General features: G+C 47.2%; 1 protein-coding gene across 3 annotated transcripts in view; it reads left to right on the top strand.

The window, feature by feature from the left end:
* The window catches only part of LOC117888163, a 64897-nt gene that overhangs the window by 6410 nt on the left and 43054 nt on the right, over positions 1–15433 (top strand). For 2 of the 3 annotated variants that reach the window (XM_034791343.1, XM_034791341.1), the window contains exon 2: positions 14452–14650. In XM_034791343.1, coding sequence (XP_034647234.1) covers positions 14452–14650 — 199 coding nt within the window. Of the gene's footprint in view, positions 1–9095; positions 9210–14451; positions 14651–15433 lie in introns of those variants that run through there. The other variant, XM_034791342.1, reaches the window with a different exon arrangement.

The following is a 15433-nucleotide window of genomic DNA, read 5'->3' as shown; positions in this document are numbered from 1 at the left end:
TTTGTCATGGATATTTTTAATAAAAGTCACAGACAGGTCAGGGGCTTCCATTAATGTTTCTTTATTGCCCGTGACCTGTCCGTGACTTTTACTAAAGATATCCGTGACAAAATCTTAGCCTTATTCATGATGTTCTCTGAATGCTGCTTGTTTGGATGTGAAAGTCTAGTCCTTGATAAGGGAAATTGACAACACTAGTATATTATCATTTTAGCAGAGTAGCCCTTCCTCATTCAAACCATTTAGCATCCTTACAGCAGTTAATTTGAGGAGAAAGATGGACACACAAGAGAGGAAAAGGAAACAAAATCCAGGAAGGAAGCATAAATAGGCAAGTCTCATGTTCCTTCATCTTCTGTCCTTCTCTTCTTCCCCTTGGGCATCTATCTGAGCAGTGGCTCTCATCAGTATTGACAGGACTGGCAAATCTAATTAGCCTGTTGCTTTCCATTCTTTTTCAGCAACAATACCAGGCAGATATAAATGATTCTAAAGTTCTTTACTTGCTGAAAGTTCCTGAAGACTATTAGCTGAAGTCTGGGCTTCCAGTTTAAGTCGCATCATACTGCAGCATGTATTTGTTGTCCATAGGTTCAAGAAAATAATGCAAAATCTTCAGGTCACATGCTTGGTTTTTTTCATTCAGAAAAAAAACAGATCAGATTTGCTTAGTTCACATGTAAAAAAATATCAGGCCAAATTCTGTTCTTACACCAATGTAAATCAGGAATGACTGGACTGAAGCCAATGTGAGAGGAGAATCAGGCCTCTTATTTTTAAATATCAGCTCTGCAAACTCCTGATGGGCTTTTTCCTTCTCATATACAGTCACCAGCAATAATAATTCTGCAGGAAGAATTTTGCCCTCAGTTTACACATGTGCAACCTCCATGGCCATCACTGGGTTTGCACAGGTGTCACTGATTGGAACTTAATAAACAGTTCTGTTGATGACGCCCAATAAGGAATAGATTCCAGCTCCCTCTCAGCTAGGGTTACCATATTTAAGGTTTTAAAAAAGAGGAGACTCCACAGGGCCTTGGCCCCGCCCCTTCCTCAAAGGCCCCGCCCCAACTCCACCCCTTCCCCAAAGTCCCTGCCCCAACTCCGCCCCCTCCCCTGAGCGCCCCGCATTCCCCCTCCTCCCTCCCAGCCACAGGGTCTGGGGGCTGCCCGGCAAACCGTGAAGCCGGTAGCGCTCGGGCAGCTCCGCTCTTCAGCTGCACAGAGCTGATTTGTCTGGGGGGAGCAGCCACCGCCGCAGCGGGGAATCCGCCTGCAGCTCACAGCCAGAGCCGCTCAGGTAAGCAGGGGACTGGGGCAGGGATGCCGGCATTTTCCCGGACATGTTCGGCTTTTTGGCAATTCCCCCCGGACGGGGATTTGAGGACCAAAAAGCCGGACATGTCTGGGAAAATCCGGACGTATGATAACCCTGTCTCAGCTATCTGTGCTGGGTCTGCAGGGATAAGAGAAGTAAAAAGCAGTACAAGCTTTAGTCACCTTGGTCAGCAAATGTGACTGATACAGAAAGTAGATCTGTTGATTGAGAAGGGGCTATTTTTATAGCCTGGCAGAATCACATTTTAAGGCTCATTCCAGACTGCTTTGCTGCTGCACCAAGGTGATTAGTGTCCCATAAAAATGACTGTAACAGTTATTTCAGCCCTGTACTTTTACAGTGATGACTAGCTCCACTTCCTCCAGCCCCATATCTTCATGCTTAGCATAACTTTACTGTGGCATCGTGACTGGCATGTTTTCTTTCATTGCAACAGCTGCACTTCGAACACCCTTGCCATGATGTCTTGCTGTGGTGAGGGTCAGAATACACCAATACACCATTATTAGGTTTTGATCCTTAGTATAATTTTTCCTCCTTCCTTGTGTTCAGGGGCAGTTTGATGAGGGGAGGTATTTGGTTTGGTTACTCCTATCCTTTCTTTGGAGTCTGTAGATTTAAGACCAGTGGGTTATTTCCGAGTCTTTTCCTCTTCCCCTTCCCCTGCAGTGAAAAAAGGAGCTTCTTAAAATCTTGGAAGGAATTATTCCCAGACAAAAAGACACAGTTAAGGTGGTAAAGATGTCTCAATTACTTCTGCTGAAGACCTTATTAGAATGCTACTGCTCTCCAAAGGAACAAGCACTCGAAAGACAACAAATTGTAAATCAAGATTACATTTGTGGGGAAGAAAAGAGCACCAAGCTGTTTAGAAGCCTGGAAGTTTAGATTATGCTTTCACAAACCACCTTAACTCCTCCCCATTCCTTACCAGACCTTGCAGCCCTCTGGCATAGATGGGCAGCTGTGCTAAGTATTTCAGGTACTGTCTCATGAGTTCTTCTTTGTGTGGAACTGGCAAGGTCAAGAACCTGTTTTGGAGAATAAGGTACAGTGCTCTGTTGTCTGCGGCTAGCATTAGATATTAGATAAAGTGCAAGTGTTTAACACTGAGAGTAGTTAACCACTGGAACAACTTACATGGGGATGTTGTGGATTCTCCATCACTTGAAGTCTTTCAGTCAAGTCTGGATGACTTTTTAAAAGCTATGTTATCGCTCAAACAGGAGTTATGGGCTTTATGCAGAAATTATTGGGTGAGGTTCTCTGGTCGGTGTTATTGAGGAGATCAGACTAAAGATCATGACGGTCTCTTCTGGCCTTGAAAGGTGTGAGTCTGTGGTAGTTGATTGGTACCCTGTGGAGATGTTAGGTAGAGATGTGTACAGTCACAGAGACCATAGTGGCTGTATGAGGGTATTTGTTTCTCAGCCCCCCAACGGAAGGAGAAGCGGATGAGTATAGCACTGTTTCCACTCTCCGTAGAGAGGATGGTGGAATGGTACAAAGTGGTAGGTGTTTGGAGGTTGTGGTTAGATGGTAAAATGTGAAAATATTGCAGTCCTTTGACTCTAATGGGAAGGTGAGGTGAGAGGGAAGGTCTTTGATCTGTACGTGGAGGGTAGGACTTGAGACACTGTGTCTGGCTCATTCTGGGACAGTGCATTCGAGGAGCATCTGTGGCTGGGTGGATGGGCTCTTTATAGTGAATGTCGTTTGTATATTTAGGGGATATGTGTTTCACAATGGGAAGTACGGAAAGGTACAATGTGGTAGTAGAAAACCCGGATCTAGAAAGGCATTTAGCTGCCTGACTCCCACTGGACTTAGGCACCAAAATATTTTAGAGAATCTGGCCTAAGTGTCTTTAGGAGTCAGTTTAGGGTGTTCTGGGGCACGGGGTAAGGGGTAGAACTAAGGGGGTTTGTGGAACCTTAACTCTGAATTTCCAGATTTTTTGAACATTTATTTTTTCCATACGCTTAGCCTTGTCTTAGCAGGCCAGATTCTGGGCTAGCGTAAATCCAATGACAGTGCCAGTGGAGAATGTGGTACAGAATTTCCTGCTTTTCAGACATGGTAGTTTTATGACTGTAATATTCTAATAAGGTTTATAGAAGAAGTAACTGAGATGCCTTTTCAACCTAACAATATCTAAGTGAAGCTTTAAGTCAATTAATTTTTCTTTCAAAGCAAGTATTGAAAAACCTAAATGTGAAAACTTATTGTATGTAGATTGTTACTGTGTCTTCAGATAGTGAGGCTATTATTTTGCTGTCCTTACAGATTAGCTGTAAACAATACATGTACACTGGCCAGTATAGATTAGAGCTTGATTCTCCTCTCATTCAAGCTGGGGTGAATCAGGAGTAACTCCATTCCATTGAGATCAGAAGCAGGCACTTTGAATTACTTACTGTAGTAAGGCGAAGGCAGAGTTGCCTAGTGGTTAGGGGTTGGGTCAGGGACTCAAAAGACTGGAGTTCTATTCCTGGCCTTGCCCGTGGCCTTGGACAAGTCACTTCACCTCTTTGTCAAGTGTTTTGAGATCTACTGATGGAAAGCACTATATAAGAGCTAGGCTATTATTCTTATTTTATTTTATAATGCTTTTAACCTCTTTGAACTTGTTCAGCCCATAGAGTTTATAAACTCTTCTTGATCGGATGTGTGCCAGGGTTCTTTATAAGCCCCAGCAAACACTTGGCCTCTGTAGTAGAAAACTGTTTTTCTTTTGCTCTGTGAGAAACCTGCAGCATTGATCAGCTCTGCAGAAGTCAGAATAACTGGCTTCTATTTCCAGCTTTGCTGCTCTGTGCCTCAAATTCCCTATCTGCGAAATGGGGTTCTTACTTACCAACCTGATAGTGGTGTGGTAAGGATTAATTCATGTTTGTACGATGCTTTGAGGTCATCTTGTGGACTATGCTATTATTACTAAGCCCAGGCTGTGCAGCTGGGATAGTTACAGCATCTTTCTGACTGAGCCTGTAGAAGGCAGGGAGAGGGTCAGTGCCTGCTGCATCCCACATCGGAATTTTTAACCATTTTGCAGGAGACGATAAACTGGCCCATGCTGTGATGAGGCTTTGTGAGTGAGTGCTGCTGACAGCTAGGCTGCATTCCTGAACCCAGGACTTCCTGTTGCACAGTCTCCTCCTCTCTGGACTGGCCTTATTGACTGTGCTTTCCAAAGGCCTTGAGGGTGCCAATGGCAATTGATAATTGGCAAGATTTCTTGGTAGGTTCCTTGCCAGCCCTGTTGTGCTTCTGGCTACCACAAATTCCTCAAAGCTGCCTGGAGTTTGGGACTAAGCGCATTCAGCATCTGCTGTTCTTTGTGTTACAGAGACAGAGTCAGAGTTTAAGTCCAGAAGGGACCATCAGATCATTTCATTTCACCTCCTGCACATCACAGGACACCAACACCCCCCAGCACTTGCACACGAAACCCAACAACCAGAATTAGACCAAAGTATAACAGCCGTGAGGAGACTAAACTGTTGTGTCCCACAAGCAGAGAACAGGAGGGACGGAGGCGCACCAATGCCCAATGTTCTTGCAGTGGCAGGGAATTGATTAAAGGAGATATGCCCCGATGAACCTAGCATGATCTTTGCAAATACACTGCTGAGTGTTTCTCATCCCAGTGGGAGGTTTCCTACTTGGTAGAGTGCACACCTCTCAGGCTGTTGATTGCTAAGCCGCCACCCTGAAGCAGCCATAACTCTTTTGCTAGACCCTGCCCCTGCAAAGCACACTCTGCTCCCATTAGTGTCAATGGGAGTTTGCTGTCTACCTCAGTGGGATCAGGATCAGGTCCTGTGGCTACAACTGAGTTCACTGAGGTGATCTTGTGGACCATCGCTATGACTCAGCCTTGAGGACTGGAAGCAGGGCATTTGGGTGGAGGTCTCTGTTGGGTAATTCCCTCCTCCTCATTCTCCTTTGGAGCTCAAGAGAGTTTGCCTTTCAGAGCATGGTGCGAGGGGATCTTTTGCTCAGGGATTTCTCTCTAATCTGTCTGTCTAGGTTCTTAGATGGCTCCCATCACTGTAGTAAATGAGCATCTGGGAGGGTGCTGGGGAGGTGAATGATTTATCTTTGCTGTTCATTGTGGGCAGGCTCTATTAATAAGCTGTTTTTAAGCATGTACTAAGCCTAGACACTATGGTGCTGGCTGCCTCAGAAACCATTAAATACACTAATAGTAGATCCTGCTCTGTCTAGTAATGTAAAGAATCTTTAATACAAACTGTATCCAAAAGCTCTTTATATATCTAATTACAGTTAACGATATAAATAATACACAGCAGAGTGGGGGAGAAAGGATGGTTTCAGGTGAGCTCTTAAGAAAGATGTCAATGAGTGCAGCTAGGAAACACCAGGAGGCTGCGGAGAAGAAGGCGCCTGTCCGAACAGTGGCTCAGTTGGGTGACCTACCAACATGGAAGGGAGATGTTTGATGGATGTGCCATATACGTCGGGATAGGACGGGAAGCTCAGATAAACTGGATGTTCTGCGCTAGTGTGGCAGGCAGCTAACTGGGATCTGAAAGGGGAGGTTTTTCATGGCAGTATGAGGCCTGTATGCAGGAAGCTACTGATATGTGCACATGAGAGAGACAAAGCAATAGGTCTTCTTTCGGATCTCATCTTGGCATAGACACTGAATTTCCTGTGTCAGCCAGTGTTCCCTGCCTAGTGTTGCATTCACCAAGGGGAGAGAGCCAGGCATTGGTTGTGTAGTTCTATGGTTCTTCATCAGCCTATTTTGTCTTGGCTGACTCCATTTGTCACAAGCCCCATATACAGGCTGATGTGAAAACCTACATCCCAATGCCCATATGACTGGTGCAGCTTGCCTGAAATGTACAGCACAGCATGGGTGGTTTGTAGTGGTACTTTCATAACGCTGCAGGAGACTGTCTGTATCATAACCATACTGCCGGCACACCAGCATGGCATTGCCTGCTTTTTAAACCCGCTGTGGCAGTCTGCCCATCATGTCCCCTAAGCCCTGTCTACCTTCCCCACTCTGACATTCCATGCACGTGAACAGATGCTCCCTATGACACCTCAGCTGGGTGGATTAGGGGTGTCATAATAGCATAGGCACTGACTTTTGCTTTTCCCAGTGGGTGCTCCACCCTGCTCTGCTCCGAGGCCCCGCCCTCACTCCGCCTCTTTCTGCCCCATCCCCCGAGGCCCCCCCCACTCTTCACTAGCTCCTCTCAGCCACCTCCCCTGAGGCCTACCCTCCCACCTGCCATTGGCTCATCTCTGCCTTCTCCTGAGCGTATCCCGTCAGCCACCAAACAGCTTATTGGCAGCCAGTCCCAGGTCCTACCAAACAGCTGATTGGAGGCCAGCCCCGGGGCCCTACTGAACAGCTGATCGGCAGCCAGCCCTGGGGCCCTGTCAAACAGCTGATCGGCGGCCAGCCCAGGGGCCCTTCTCAACAGCTGTGGCTGGTGGTACTGAGCACCCCCTATTTTTTTCTGTGGGTGCTTCAGCCCTGGAGCACCCACGGAGTCGGCACCTATGCATAATAGGATATGGAGCCTTCCTTCTGCAGGTCACCGTTTCAAATCCAGCTTGGGTTGGTTGTGACCAAAGTTGTTATCATCAGTTTGGCTTTTCTGTGGCTTGGGTGAACCCAGATTGGTGGATCTCAATCTAGCTCCCTCTAGAGAGATGTCCATGTCATAAAAAAATCCCGGTTGGCAGTCCCTTGTGTGGGCTGTTGTATACATGAATAAAGGCTTCAGTCTCTGGGGTTTGTCAGTCCAAAGCACCTTTCCAAAGCACTGAACAGAAATGGAGCAAACTGCTTCCTAGGCACATATTTAGCCCCTCAGCAGAAGGGGTTAACAGTGCCATTGAACATTTTTTGATTAAAGGTTTGAGGGACTCCCTTGACTCTCATTCTGAGGTCACTGCAGCTGCCTTCTCATTGATTCTCCCCTCTCCCACCCCCCAATCTGTAGGCAGAGCTGTTGTCTCTGCCTCTCACCCTCCTGAAAGCAGCTCTGTGCAGTCAGTAATCATGCATCTCACTGGGTGGTGGTGGTGGTGGTGGGAGGTGTCATTCTTGCTGATGCAGGAGAAGTTTTCTGCAGGTCTGTTGGAGTTTGCCACTGCCAGGAAGGGAGCAGGCCTTGCCTACTGATCTGCAGCAGGGAGAGAGCATGTGCTGGGAATCAGCACTTAAGCAGAGGTGCAGGATGAGGTATTATCATTTTACAGTAGGCTTTCAGGGCAGATATGCTTCACAGCCTGCTTCTGTGCTGTTCTTTCACAGCCTTTCATTCTGAGAGAATATATTTTTCATGCAGCAGGACACATTCTTTGTGATGCAACATGGCGGCCTAGTCAAAACACTGATTGAGAAGATACAACAGCACAACTGTGATCAGGGAATGCCAGAGACCCAGTCCAGATTCACAGCTGTCACAGATCTCTATTCTGCTGGGTCACAACCAATTTACCAGGGCTGGCACTGGGGCCATTAGTAAATGTGCTGGTTTCCCACTGCATTCAGTTCACTTTCCCCCTACAGATGCTTCTTGTTTCACTGCTCCTTAACAGCCACAGGAGATTATAAGGAGTCAAAGTCCCAGGACACCAAAATCAAACCACATTTTAGGCCTGATTCTCCTCTCCCTTATACTGGTTTGACACTAGTTCACATTCACTGGGTTCAAATGGAGTTATTTCTGATATACACCCATGCAAGAGGAGAATCTGAACTTTTATGTTTTATTAGTAAATGTTTGGGAGACATGAGCAATATTAGTCCTTTGCACATGGACTGGAAAAAAATCCAATAAAGAAAAACACAGGGAAAGAGCCGTCTCATTGAAAGTTTTGGTGTGAAACTAATCCTACAAAGTGCTTTAACTAGGGAGTCTCACACTGTCTGGCACATACATTTCTCCCTGTCATGTTTTTCAGGGCAGGAAGGTTTCCTTCTGCAAAGCATAGGTTCTCAGATGTGTTGGATCTACCTCTTGCAATAAAATACCCAAGAAGTCATGGTGCGAAACAACACATGAACTGCTACCAGTAATGGTGGTTGTGGTGGGGCAATTGCCCCACACCCAGAGAGAGTGGGCTGCAGCAGGCCTAGGCGCCTGTGCAGCCGCCCAACCAATCAGGGAAGGGCTTACAGAGAGCCAATCAGAAGGCAGATTGGGGCCAGCCAATCAGGGCCCGCCTCAGCCATATAAAAGACTGCCCAGAGCAGGAGCAGTCAGTCTGTCCCAGGCCTTCAGAGGGGAAGGTCTGTCTGTCTCCAGAGCTTGGAGTCCAGCACCATGGACAGCGCAGTGCAGGCCAGCCTGAGAGACTGGGAGAAGGCCCTACTCCATAGCCTACTAGGCGGCAGGCCTGGGAGGAGGAGACCTAGCGTACCGAAGGGCTGTTGGGGAAGCGATCCAGAGGGATAGTCAGAGGAGGAAGGAGAAGGAAGACAGTGAGACTGTCGCCCGAGGGCCTCTGGACCAGGACTCAGAGTAGTGGGTGGGCCTGAGTCTCCCCCCCTTTTCCCCCTTTGTTTGTTGTGCTACCCCATGCACAGCCATGGGCCGCAGGGGGCGGCCGGTCAGAACCACACCAGGTCCTGGACAGTGAGGATCGGACTCGAGGGTGTGGGGCTGTTGTTTAACTTCCCCTCCCCCTCCCCCCCAGAGTGGACAAAGGGACACTGTTGGAGGACAGTGCTCCAGAAGAGGACTCCGTACCTTGAGGGCGATGCAAGTCCGCGCACCCAACGCAGGTGGAACGACAGGCGGGACGCCACCCGAAGGGGCGCCCTACTGGTTTGAGCCAATTCCCCGAGATGACAGGAGGAGGCGCCACAGCGGTGAGCTACTACCCTGTCACAGTGGTAAATTGAATAACCCTCAGACATACCCCTCTGTGCCTTGACGCACTGATGCTGGATTTTGCTGTGGATGAGCAGACGTATTTGTTGCATTATGTTGCTTTGAATTGTCTGATCAGTTTTTATTGCAAAGGCCAATTGACATAAATAAAATGCTGATACCACTGTGTAATTATTTCTGTCCCCCACCTCTTATCTGGATAACCTAAGAGACACACACACACACACACCCTGCAAGAGGCTAAATTCAGTGGGTCCTATAGCACTTTGCAGGATCAGTTTCACATCAAACTTTTAACAAGGAGGCTCTTTCCCTGTGTTTTTCTTTATTGGATTTTTTTTCAGTCCATGTGCAAGGGGCTAATATTGCTTATGTCTCCTAAACACTTAATAATAAAACATAAAGGTTCTGAGTCTCCTCTTGCATGGGTGTATATCAGGAATAACTTCATTTGAACCCAGTGGATGTGAACTAGTGTAAAGCCAGTGTAAGGGAGAGAAGAATCAGGCCTAAAATGTGGTTGATTTGGTTTGACCAGCATACGTGACTGTGCAATCTATTTGTTTAAATAGTGTGTGTTACATTTGTACAGCATCTTAGATCCGGGCTATAAAAACCACCATAGCACAGAGTGATGCTTCTCCATCAGGGACTAGCAAACCATGATAGGGAAATGTATGGTCACTAGAGATAAGATGCATCCTGACACGGCTCTTCAGAGGAAGGAGAGTCACCTTGGTGAGAAGCGGTAAAAGGGAAGCTTACAATGCCCGACCTGTATTTATTCTGTGGATATGCCTTGATCCTGAGAAGTACTGAGCAGCCACATTGACTTCAGCATGCCTCTGAATCAGGCTCCACCCGAGGTCCGGCTCCGGGTTTTTTGCTGCCCCCCCAAAAAGGGAGTGCCGCTGCCGAAGCAAAAAAAAAAAAAAAAAAAAAAAAAAAAAAGAGCTGCCCCCAAAGGGCCGGAATGCCGCCCCTTGAGAAGTGCCGCCCAAAGCACGTGCTTGGAATGCTGATGCTAGAGCCGGCCCTGCTCCATCCTCTCCTACTAGCCAATCAAACCCTTTCACTAGTACCACAGCCACACTCAGTAGCTCCGGTCCCAGCATACTAGGTTGCAGTATTTCCCCATTGCGTGTCTCTTAGTTCCAGGCTCAATCAGTATATTTTCCAGACATGGTCCTTTACCGAGGACATGATGGTGAGGGGAAAGGGAAAGCCTGGTACAGCTGGTATTCCTTGGATGTGTCCATCAGTTGGAGAGCAGACCACTGTTCTAAGGCACTGGAGAGCTGCTCCTGCTCAGTACCTTTGCAGCTGCGGATTGATGTTCGTAGGGACCGGAACAGCACTGCATATTTGTGATTTTTTTTAACTCCTTCTTCAGTGGATGGTGTACCAGGCTGGGAGACAGGAGACCTGGATTCTGTACCCTGTTCTGCTCTTGACTCTGTGTGGCCTTCGGGAAGTCATTTTGCCCCTCTGTGCCTCAGTTTCTCCAGATGTAACAGTATCATGATAGTTACCTCTTTTGTAAAGTGCTTGGAGCTCTGTGGCTCTCCCCCATCTGTCAGTCTGTACCCATCAGTTGTCTCTTGTCTTGTACTTAGATTGTAAGCTCTGTGAGGCAGGGACTGTCTTTTTGTTCTGGCACAACTTGCTGAAAACTAATGGCTGAAAAATGCTCTCTAAGCAATATGATGATGCTTTAATAATAAATACTAGTGCAGTTATTGTAACACAGGATACTCAACCTCTGTGATAGTGGGGGCCTCTTTGGCAATGTACCAGGCCTGCAACTAATTTCCATAGCCCTAAATGTTTAAATGTTTAATTCAGGAATGAATGCATACTGTCATACTACTTGCCAGTACTTGGGTCTTCCCTCAAGAGCAGAGCAGAAATTGCTGCTTGTTTGAGTCCACAAGCAATACAAATCTGCTGGGATCATATCTGGGCTTGATTTATATTTCCACAGACAGAGCATTTTGGGCTGTACCGGGCAACCTATTTCTCTACCACTAACGGCATGGCATTTTCTAACCCTAGGACTTGAACCGGGGTGGGGTAGGGTGGGAGGAAGATGGGTAGAGAATGTGTTCCCTCCAAAGAATGGGTTGGTGCACTCCAACTCTCTCATGACTCTCTTTCCTTAGTAGCAGTGAGAGGGGGTGTGACATAACCACCTGTAATGCTTTCCTAAATTTGGGTGTTGCCTGAAACAAATCTTATGGTGCATTTTACATCCCATAGCAAAGAATTCAGGGTTGAAGGGGTTAATACTGCATGCATCCACATTTGGAACCAGGTGGATTCTGAATTGCCAGTGTGATGGGACTGAGGTGGAATTCTCTCCTGGTCTTATCTCAACTGAAGCCACTTTCAGCAAAGAATTTGGCCACAGATCTGCTTGTGACGTTCCCGAGGGTACAAGCTGGACTGATGGACAGCTGTGTCTCCTCAGTTCCCCAAGCTGGGATGTCTTTTACACTGCTTCGCTGTGACAGCTACCACTTTGGTCTGTTCACACACAGCCTCCAGAATGTAAATCATTCCAGCTATACTGTAGGAGTGCTATAGCCAGCCACTCATGAATTACACTGCAGGCTAACACCAGCAAACTCCCAGTCCCAGATGTTCCCCCAGTAATGTGCATCTTGTACTGCCCAGACCCTCCTGGACAATACAAGCTCATATAAAGTCTGCCATTTCATTAATAGAAAATGATATGCACAAATCTTGTTATCCCAAATAAAGTTTCCCAAAAACTTTAATCCAAACACACTGGTTTAGATAAAACAATAAAACAAGTTTATTAACTACAGAAAGATAGATTTTAAGTGATTACAGGTAATGAGGCATAAAAGTCAGAATTGGTTACAAGAAAATAAAAGATAAAACACAATTAATATCTAAGTTAACAAGCTAAATGAATTCAAAGCAAAGGTTTCTCTCACCACATGCACTAGCAGTCTTACTGGCTGGAATCCATTCAGCCAGGACCCCTCCCCCAGTTCAGTGTTAATTTCCTTGTCCTTCAGGTGTTGTTGATGCAGTGAGCAAAGAGAAAGCGAGGAGTATTTGGGGGCATCTGTTCCCCTTTCTTATAGCTCTCTTTCTCTTTGAAAATCATCTCTAGCTGAGGTTCAGGAGACAGCAGGTATGTGGGGATGGTAACCTCAGCTGTTTCTTTGCCAAAAGATATTTTGCTCTAACCCTTTTTCCTGCCAAAGAATGGCTGCTTAACCAGGTGATAATCCATTTGATTTTGTTGTCACCCGGCTGAGGCATCTGTTTGCCTTTTGTCTTTGAGGAACTGGTTTGTGCCTGTTTTTCTAACTTGGAACATGTTTCAGTAATATTATACAGTGGAATCTTATAACTTTACATACAATGTTGCACACATTTTTACCAAGATAATAATGATCAGCAAATTATGAGTTTTCAAATGATACCTCACAAGGCATACTTTGTACAGAATCCATTATAGTTTTGTAAAAACAGTGAACATAGGAATACAGACTGTTGCACTGCTGTTAAAGATGGTATAGATTAGAGAGGATTATTGTCCACTGGCTAGAGCAATGGGCTGGCTTCTGTTCTCGGCTCTGCCACTGATTTGCCATGTGACCTTCAGCAAGTCTCTTCACCTCTCTCTGCTTGGTTTCCCCATCTGGCAATAACAACATGGGGTGCTGTGAAGCACAATTCATTGATGTTTCTAAAGCACTTTGGGACTCTTGGATGGAAAGTACTATAGAAGGCCAAAGTCTTGTTACAACACTGTATTGGTTCCTTCATACAAACACACTGATACATTTCACATGGAACTATACAACTTGAGCTGTCCCTGTTCTCAGTCCAGCTTTAAAGGGGAAAGGACTCCCTCCCCACCAGCATTTTGTTGCTGAACCCTGGAACCTGTCTCTTGCGAACTGGGCTGGTGGCATGCTGTGGAGGCATCCGTTGATGCAATGTGTCCCCATATTCTCTAGCTGTTGCCAAAACGGTGCCAAGGAACGTGTTCAGTTCTCTCTGGCAGGAGAGAGGGTTGCCATGCTGCAGGAACCTTTTGAGATTGGGAGAAGTAAAGGGGCAGGATCCTCAGGGATTCCTCACGCCAAGGATATCCTGGACCAATAAGGTGCAGCTTTAAGATGCAGAGGGGGGATGTTACTAGCTTGAAATTCCCTAAGTAGCTTATTTGACCTCAGAGGGACCGAGGGCCTGGCCCTCAGCACTGCAAGCCTGCTGTGACTGAGTGTTCCTTTAGGGCTGATTGTGCTGGGGCAGGGGGCATCTGGCCTGTGTGGAGCTGCCTAGGAGAAGAGCCCTGGATTTGTGGCCACACAGCTCTGAGCAGCCTCTCTAAGTATCCAGAGGCGGGGACAAGCATTGCAGCACTACAGTAACGCTTTAACTCTGCCTCATGCCTTCCCTGGAAGATGCTGGCTGGAGGGTTTTTTTCACTGCAATCCTAGACTTGGGGAAAAAACTGATTTGCAGCAAGAGAATTTTCTGCCAAGGTGTGTGTCTGTGTGTGTGTTGGAGTGGGGGTGGGGGAGTGGCGGAGGTCAAGAAATGAAACAAAGAGCCTCATGCAGCATTTTCCTCGGCTGCAGTCTCCAATATCTTGCAGTCTAATGATTCTAGGGCCCTCTTCCGTCTCCTGCCTCTCATTAGGGATGCAACACTGTATCTCTTTTAATAGCATTAGTGTCTGGAGAACTCCCGACAGGAGGTGACCTCTAAAGATTTATTAACCTCTTAATAACCCATGCCAGGGCTTGGCTTGCCATTTTGATGTCTGGATTGCTCCGGTTTCAAAGGGGAAGTGCTCCCACACTGCACTCTACCTCTCCTGCACAAACAAGACTGCTGAACTCATTGCTTTTGTTTAATAGTAGACCTAGGACAAGGCTAGGACTGGTTTAGCGGGGAGCTCCCACAGCACCTCCTGTTGGGAGGAGCTGGAACTGTTCTCTCACATTCAGTGCTCCTACAGCATCCCTTCAGCACCTCCTGCTGGCAGAGATTGGGCCTGGGATGCTATGAGTCCTTGTGCCGCCAATGCTCCTATGTGATTCTGCTAGGAGAATCTGGAGCAGAAGTAGCTGTGAAGTCTCTTGCTCCATGCCCCCCTAGGATGGTTCTTGATCCCACTCTGCCGGCGCAGTGTTATTGTAATGGTGCCATGTCTTCTTGTCTCTCCAGGCTCATCCTTCCGTACGCATCAAAGGAACAGAACACAGCTACAGCCCGGTTTTGTGCCAAGATGACCAGTGTGCTGCCAGTATCAAAGGGAGGCACACCCACTGTCCATTCTGCAGCATTTCAGAGGCTTATCAGGACCCGTTCATTCTCCGGGCTCACTACCGGGTCAAACACGTGGACAAGGGGCTTGACTTTGCAGGTAAGATGCCACTTTGAAATGGTTGGACAGCTGGCCCGGTTGGATTGGCGCTTTTGCAGATGCTCCTGTACTCTCTACAGAAGTTGCAGCCCACACCGATCCTTGACTCACAAGAGATATCCCTAGACCTCCCGTAGCTCCCCATGTGGTGGGGAATAGGCTGATTCCCCACCAGCGGATGCATACACTCAGGTGGTGGGTAATGATAATGGGATATAAAGCCTAGGTTGCCAGTTTGGATGCAGCCCAGGTTCGGGGCAGGGGAGACCGAAAGATTGATACCATCTGATGCCTGTTCAGTGGCCTATGAGAAATTAGCTAGTGGGTCAGTGGACAGGTGCCTATGTCACAAAAACCACTGCCACACCTGGCACTCATTTGTCAAACTGCACAGTATGCAACAGCTTGAGTGAAGGAGAAAAAACGCTGACATCTATGCCAAGATTGCGCAGGGCATGGGGTGAAGGGCTACACCAGGGACATGCAGCAATGCCGCTTGAAAATAAAGGTTCTTCGGCAAGTGTACCAGAAGACAAGAAGGGCGAACAGTCATTCTGGTTCTGCCCCACAGACATGCCACTTTTATGAGGAGCTGCATGCGATTCTCGGCGGCAACCCCACCACTACCCCAAAACACTCTGTAGATAGCTCCTAGGAGCCCTGGGCCACCTTGAGCAACAACAATGTCCTCATTGTTGACAAGGAAGAGGAGGAGGAGGACAATGTGAGATTGGCAAGTGGAGGATCAATTCTGCCCGACAGACAAGAACTGTTTTTAACCCT

This window comes from Trachemys scripta, chromosome 15, assembly GCF_013100865.1.
Source record: "Trachemys scripta elegans isolate TJP31775 chromosome 15, CAS_Tse_1.0, whole genome shotgun sequence".
NCBI classification, from domain to species: Eukaryota; Metazoa; Chordata; order Testudines; family Emydidae; genus Trachemys; species Trachemys scripta.
The sequence above is the reverse complement of the archived record's forward strand: the minus strand, read 5'-3'. Positions and strand labels throughout refer to the sequence as shown.